Genomic DNA, 8,066 nt, shown 5'->3' with positions numbered 1-8,066 from the left:
CTACACACACAAAATATTGTGTTTGGTTGTCCAACTTTTACAGCAAAACGCACTGCTCGACGCCATCTTGACAATCGGATAAATGGAAAGACTTAATGCCCTGGGCTAATCATAAATAGATAATATTATGTGGGACGAACGATTGACGAAATCCAAATCGAGAATGATTGATCCATATAAAATAACCATTTCAAAATAACAGCAAAAATGTGTTTGATTTTAGTTGAAACATACGATATTATAATTATCGCCATATAACTATTATAGATTTAAAAAATATAAATCGATCTTTTTAATTTAGTAAAAACATTGAACAAGACATGACCGTCCAATCTAAACTACAATAGAGTGAATTGTAAATGCAGATGTAAGCCGCACATCATCACTCTCGCGGAATGTTTTATTGAGAAACCGACAACATATTTGATAAGGTAGATTCACTGGCCTCGGGGCGGAGTCTAGGGGAGTGTGCGCGAACGTCGTGGCGCTATTGGAGATCCGATCACATCACAGGTATAGGTAAGTTTTATTGACCGGTGGAGGGGTGGCAAGTCTGCGCGAAAGTAGGCTAGCTGGCGGTCCAGTTCAGTTCAGTTCGCTACCATGTGTTGATTGTGTGACCCGGTGGAGTGGAGTATCCCTACAACTATGGCCTCGGAGATCCTCACTGATGTAAGTGATAATATCTTATCATGAGTCGACCACCCCCGCTACACGTCACACGTCAGCTGTGCTTACTGTGCGCGTCTCAGCTGCTCATCATCCGCGATCGTCAGCTGATTTCATTGTTAATTTTATAATATAAATGCCACTTTAATGCGCTTCATCTTTGAAAATGTTCTCAATTATAACGTGAAGTTTACCAACTTACAGGTCTAGACACATAATATCCCCGATTTTTATGTTGTAACACATATACTGTCTCAAACACAGGAAAACGTAAATTAAATATATAATCTGTGGAATTTATGGAGATGCACGTTTAACGTAATTAAAACTCATCACTAAATACAAAACTCAAGTTTAAATACTGTGTGTATTTTTATAGGAGTTTTATCATTCCACATCCACAAGAAATTTGTATATAAAGTGTTTAAATTAATGCAATTAAAAAGAGATTTGTTCAAATTCATTGTATTCCCAAAAGTAACAAGATTTTATAGGTATTTCGCTTGTGACAGGAAACCGACGCTGCTACGGCATAGCAGACTCTCAAGTCACACTTCAAACCACCCGTTAACGTCTCTTAAAAACAGAATACGGCGTTTCTAATAAACAATAAAATCTAACGTTTGAGTAATTTTGTTATCAGAGACTCCACGGTTTTTATCTACAAGAGGAAAATCTTTTCGTTTTTGCATAAAACGAGTTTCTAAAATCCCGTTTCGTGGAGTAATAAAAACATTAAATCCAGATATAAGGCAGTTTGGAGGTCGAGCGGCCTTGAGTCGACCCTGATCGCATTTAATCGCTCGGTATTACTTACTTTCGCACTTCCTGTACTAATTGCCAGTATAACAAGAAGAAATTTTGAAACCCAAGGACGTTAGGTTGATGACAACGAAGGCGACGCGAAATCGCGCACTTTGCTGTCCATCAGTCACTAAAAGCGTTGTCAGTTTGTTGAAATTAAATTGTATTTTATCCTCCTTCAAGAGTAGGCCTTAAGCAATCACAAGTAAAAGTATAATATTTCATTCTAATACCAATATTGCGAAATTGAACATGTATTTAAAAGGTTAAAATTGGATGAGGATATTGTCAACGTGGACCTTTTGCTTGAAAAAAGTAGTTGAGAATACATTTGTTGTTTTTAATGGAAGATATAATACATAAATAAAAAAAAATTCTTTATTGAGCAAGGGTTTTCAGAAACTAAATTTTGCTTTTCAAAACAACTCTTGTTATTATTATTAATAAACTATCGTTAAAATGAACTATAAACATTCTATATAAACGATCTATGAAAACAATGAGAAATAACCTATACTAACAATCTATTGAAAACATACAAGTTTTATTCTGTATGTTATATTTCACCATACCGGTACTCCGCAAACGTTTGCAACAAGTTTAACTGTTAGGGGACACAGTTTAAATGGCCCCATATTTTATGATAACTTTTAAAACGATTGTAAATGTGTTCCATTAAATTTTGGGGTAAAATATGAAATATATATGTTTGTTTATGATAAATTCCATATATTATACTAAATTGGTCATAAACTATTTTTAACAACTCTGCCTACTTTAAATAGGTAGACGTTATGTTGCTACACACGTTCTTTTACAGTCACAGCACTTTGAGATTACGAACTGTTACAAGTAATTATGTTTAAAAGGGTTTGCCTAGTGGTGATTAAAATAGTAGTTTTCAAAGCAGTATTTCCAGCTAATTAATACTTTCCTGACATGTTTGACATGATACATGTATAAACGTTAACGTAATTATTAACATATCAAAAAACGTTAAAACCCATCTAGTAGGATTAAATTGCATTGCGACTCTAAAACATTATATTTAAAATCGTTATAAAAAATAATGTCTAAAGAATTTTTTTTTCGAGAAAAATAAACAAACACATAAAGCATTGTATGTGTGAAAAGTAGATGGTTTATGTGGAACCTTTAAATCTTTTAACGGTATGTCGTATCATATGTATTTCACAACATAATAGAGAGTTATTTTTATAACAATATGAAATAGGTGCCGTTTTAGTTTTTATATGTTTTACAAATTATATCAGTTCCAGATCAGTTTCAATTTTAAATTCACTTAAAACAATAACCATATATATAAAAAAACATTCACCGTAATGTTCGCGAATATTTAATATAAACACGATAAAAAAAGGAAAATATTAAATAATAATATTTATAACAACTTATATTATCCAAACGTGTTTTGTCGACGAACTTGATATGGAATAGTAGGAAAATACCGTTATAAGATCTTACATAATGACAGTCGATATGTAAGGTACAGTCATACATCGGCTACCTGCGTAATATAATGCAAGGCCTTCCTCTTATTGTATTGTAGTTCTTGTTAAGAAAAAATCAAATACAAAATAAATACCTCTTGTATTCTGATAATTAATTCAATTTGATACTGACATTTTAAACAATTGGCAGTGCGCAAAATGGTTTAAAAAATCTTTGTTTGGTATGGTGTCTGAAACATTTAATGAACTTCGATGATAAACTATTCATTCAAATAAATGCAAAACATTATGCCTAAAATATAAAACTTACTAATTAACTAGTTGGCATTTTCTCTTTTGAGTTGCAAACATTTTACAACTAAATCCACGTGTAATAGATCATAGGTCTACTTAAAATGGTATTATTTGAAACCTATCTGGGATCCTCAACTTGAGTAATAAATCGGAAATCGAGGAGTTCCTGAGATTAAATACAGTACGTATCTGTAGGCCTTTGCAGCGGCATATCTCTAGTAAAATGCGTATACGTTAGAATAGAACGTCTTAGAGTAAAGAAGATATTAAACTAAACATAATGGTTGAACTACATTTTATCCGTACCCTGAAGAGATGTATATATTTTGCTAGTAATCTAACTTTCTTTATATTACACCTTTTATCTTACAATGCAATTTTAACCAGCGTCGTCCTTCCAGTTGCTGCAAATGTAGACTGCTTGTACACTTCCTATATTGAAACTTGATTTAAATTTATAATTATTCATTGTTGTTCTTTATGAGCTAAAAATTTAGTTAATGCATGCTTGTCCTTGTGTGTTTGTATCAAAATGTATTACTCTACCGCACCTCTTGCATGCGTAAACAATACTTAATAAATTGCAATCAGGTTATCGATGTTTTAATTCACTTACCACAGATTGACAATAGAAGCTCCGAGAGGTGTATAACAGGTAAAATTGTCACACCTCTTGTATGTTTTTATGGGCTTTGAATACTTATAACATGCATTTCAACTGTTATTCGTAACAGATCAAGAAACATCACATCTTATAACAATCTTTGGTATTCTTAAAATACGTTTATATTTAAAAGTACAATTTGTTAGCTGAACACATATTCCTGGCAAGTTTGAATAATATACCATTGACTTAGAATACTGCATGTACACCTCTTGTCTGTTTTGATGTGTTTAATGTCCAGTGGGTTTGATTTATTCATTTATCTTGAGTGTAGCCTACATTTTACAACGTCTGTTTAACGTTTTTAGCACCACAAGACAACCAATATCTTACGAATAGATCGTTTGATATACTTAAAATAAATGTTAAACTCGCCTAACTAAAATGGAATTTGGAGAGAAAGTATGGATGTGTTGGTAGTCTAGTGGTTAACATCTCGGATTTGGTGCTAATGGGACGGGTTCGATTCCCGCCATAAACAAACCAATTTAGAAGGATTTAGACCGCTTTCCAGCATTTGTGAGTCCTAAAATTAATAATGTCCCTAGCATAGAGACAGAAAAAAACAGTAAACATCCAAACGGACAGAAACACGCTATATAATCGTCTTCAGCGTATAAGAGAACAGGACAATCTATGATGCTATTTACCGATATGTTTACAGTTTGTATCGCGCGGACGTGGTTGTCCGTGTGTCTGTGTGTCCGTGTTTGTGACGACAGATACCAGCCTACATATATACCAAGGTCCTCCGGTGAAATATCTCATTATTTGTTTGATCAACCGTAATTTTCTAGACCGCTTGTTGTTATTTATCGATCGCAATGAGTCCCGAGGCTAGTTGCGACATCACTACAAGGGCTGTAAGGTAAAAGGTCAACCATGTGGAATTAGCTAACTATTAACATAAACTGTGAGCAGCCAGCACTAAGGTCTTCTGGACATTAGAACCGCCTCGCTTCTGGTTCTGCACTCGTTTCATGCTTCATTATGGTTTTGCGATTAATATTTTTATGGTACACAGGTTTATGTGTCCTATGATAAAACACAATGTCGCCTCGTGCACTACTTTCTTGCCTCTACAACATTCAAACTGATGTACAGTTGCTAAGTGCCTTTTGCTGTGTAAATTATGAGGTAAAGTCGTACGTTTTGTTAAGTCGAGCTCCCATGGTTTCCCTGAAGCTCTACTGCCCCCTCCCACCATATTGTACAAGAAAACAACATTCTTCCTACACTATACACAATGAATAACAAATTTCTCATATTCATAAGATGTTATACATTATATCTGGGTAGCTGAGTAGTTTTAGTGATCGCCCAACAAATGTGCTTCAAAACTGGGCCTAGCTGACCTCGATAATTGGCATTTTAATAAATGGTCCTGGCTAAGGCACCAGCTGATCGTATTCAGTAACAAAACTACAATGATCATCTCACTCCATTCTACACTCGGCTTGTATTCATATCGAGCTTAACATACGAACCTAGATGTCGATGTTTTGGAGTAATGGCGATAACGATTTTGTATGAGATTCCCTCCATTCAGTCTCTGCAGCTACAAAACAAACATTTATCAATGGACCTATTTGTTTCTGTACAATTTGTTGTAGCAGACAAAGGACAAGACGCAGTTATGTGGTGTAGAGCGTAGACTACAAGTCTGATTGTTTTGTTCTCATAAAGCGCGTGGGTTGTATTACGGAACTTTCAACTTCAGACGATCGCTCATGTCATTCAAGCCGTTTGTCTACATTCATACACATAAATATATCAGATGTCTCAATATATGTAACGTGATATGTTGATGCTATATAAGCCTGTAGTCGGTCCGACACGGCTCAGAATCGGACGTCAACACGATTGTAAATCACTTTCGCCAAACGACTTTAGGAATGTTTTTGGTTCAATTCTAACCACGTGTTTCATGGGATTATGTGTGTCCTTTAGACATTGGAATTTTATCGCAGTTCATATAGGGTATCTAACAGCCTGTTCTTTATATATTATACGTAATTTATGTACGTTTAATGGAAAAGAAAAAAAATATATTTTGGAATCCAAGTACCGGCACTTGGTGGTCCGTGACACATGTATAAACACTCTCAATATTTCCGGAAACCCTGGTATATTTTTATTCTATGCGCAACTGCCGTAGTAAACTCGGAAAGTTTAAAACCTGACTCATATTCTTGTCTCTTTTTAAATTGCCTTTTCTCATTTTTCTCCCTTGTCATACCCCCCCCCCCCTTGTACAATAAATAAAATTTTAAAGATTTCTGTCTTAACCATTTTGTAGATCTTGAAAAAAACTTCAAATAGTTTAGTACGTTGAAGAATAATTTTACAGTTAATGGTTACGGAGAAAATCCCCAAAAACTGTACATTTGAAATTTCCATGTTATTCATACGGAGGAAGAGAAAACCCTTGTAGATTGTTTTTTAAGGATATATGTTCATCAAATTTGACAAATCAATTTATTTTAAACAAAACTATTAATATTTCACTAAAACAGTTATACCAATTCCACTAACATGTTATGGTGTATAACAGTGCCAATTCAGAGTTGTTATACGTAGCAGCAAACCTAAGTGAACGATATACTAATGTATTTTTTTTTATAGGGAGGAAATTAATCTGACAAGTTTAGGTAAATATTTGAGTAAACGGAAAATAGAAATTCGCTGATTCTGCAGGTTTTAAATTTATAAAGGTTTTTATTGAGGAAACTGTCCCCTGGTCTTGGTAATATCTAAATTCCACCTTTTGTTAGCCCAACGGCAACTGGCATCTCTGTCCAGATTCTATCTCGTTTGGAATCAAATCAGTAATCATCGGTGAACACTGTAACAACTTGGCCACCCATACAAACTCGTTAAACACCTTAAACAACTAATAAAGTCTTTAAAACACTTGGTGCTATTTAGGGAATATCATGTTAAAGAAGATATCTTGGTGAAAATACAATCAGGCAAGAGGAGATTCACTTAGTCTGCAGGTTTGCGGTGACGGGGGTCTCTTATATTAGGACGACTTTTGTGAGTTTCGGTTTACTTTTTGCTGCAATACCTTAGGCCAAGCCAGTGTTTATAATTAGATAATTTAATTTGCTTATAACTGTTTTAAAAATAAGTAAAATACCAAGAAATTCATGGAACGTCTAAACTGCCTCTACATTAATCGAATGAAACTAACCTTAGATTTTCTTCAGCTATAAGGTTGATATCTAACTAATTTATATCTACTTGTAATCTTAACGTATTCCAAACATCAAAGTATGGTTTGGCACTTTTACACGCAAAAATGAAAAAAATCAAGCGGGGATCGTAAGCAGAATTTGTATCATAACCTAGGTGCAAAGGGCTTTGGAAGGCACGTATGTTGAATTGGAACAATACGGTTGACCTATCTATAAAGGTGGGTTACTGTGTGAAATTGGCTGACAGCATATAAATACACCCGCATTGGCAGTAGGTATTAGAGTTGCGGTAGCAGTGGCAGGCGGTGTTTAAGGAGGGATAATAATCGTGCGCTCACCACGGCTGTACATTTGTCACCCCATCGAGATTGCGCAGCGCTCATATAATAATATATAAATTGCTAATGTACGATATGCAACAACAGTTGTGCACGTTTTGCTATGTCAAATGTTAAGGTGTAACGTCTATCGTTACTAATATATAACTTTTAAAATCAACGTAAATAAAAATTTCAAATAATTTTGGTATATTCTGTCAAACATTTATTTTTCGAAAGTTTATACAAGAAACCCCAATACAAACGTTTATGCAAATCATTCATAACACCTCATTGTAATATAACCGATGCTAAGTGGAATAGTCCAACATATATTTTGGCGAATGTAATCTTAAATTTACAATTATTAGGATCGAAGATTCGACTCTTTTTACATGCTCCAAAATCAGCTAGCTAGCTGCTATATGTAATTCACTAATGAAACGTTCTAGCTGTAGAAAGTTTATCACAAGTCCCGATCTCTGACATGAAGCGTATGAAAACAGCCATTTAAACTAACGTCTTAACTTCACGAGAAAAAAAAATACAATCAAATATTTATTATTACTTAGATATCTTATATTAAAATTATTACACAATCTACGGATTGCTATTGACATTCTTGGAGGTGAGGTTTGTCGATCCA

General features: G+C 34.3%; 1 protein-coding gene across 1 annotated transcript in view; it reads left to right on the top strand.

The window, feature by feature from the left end:
- Positions 1-558: 558 nt before the first annotated feature.
- The window catches only part of LOC129005597 (Krueppel-like factor 6), a 95,050-nt gene continuing 87,542 nt past the window's right edge, over positions 559-8,066 (top strand). The window contains exon 1 of the mRNA XM_054434545.1: positions 559-672. Coding sequence (XP_054290520.1) covers positions 649-672 — 24 coding nt within the window. The 5' untranslated portion in view covers positions 559-648. The remainder of the gene's footprint in view (positions 673-8,066) is intronic.

This window comes from Macrosteles quadrilineatus, unplaced genomic scaffold, assembly GCF_028750875.1.
Source record: "Macrosteles quadrilineatus isolate MER2022 unplaced genomic scaffold, UCM_ALF_1.0 Scaffold_24__1_contigs__length_1734639, whole genome shotgun sequence".
In the NCBI taxonomy this organism is placed as follows: domain Eukaryota; kingdom Metazoa; phylum Arthropoda; class Insecta; order Hemiptera; family Cicadellidae; genus Macrosteles; species Macrosteles quadrilineatus.
The sequence above is the reverse complement of the archived record's forward strand: the minus strand, read 5'-3'. Positions and strand labels throughout refer to the sequence as shown.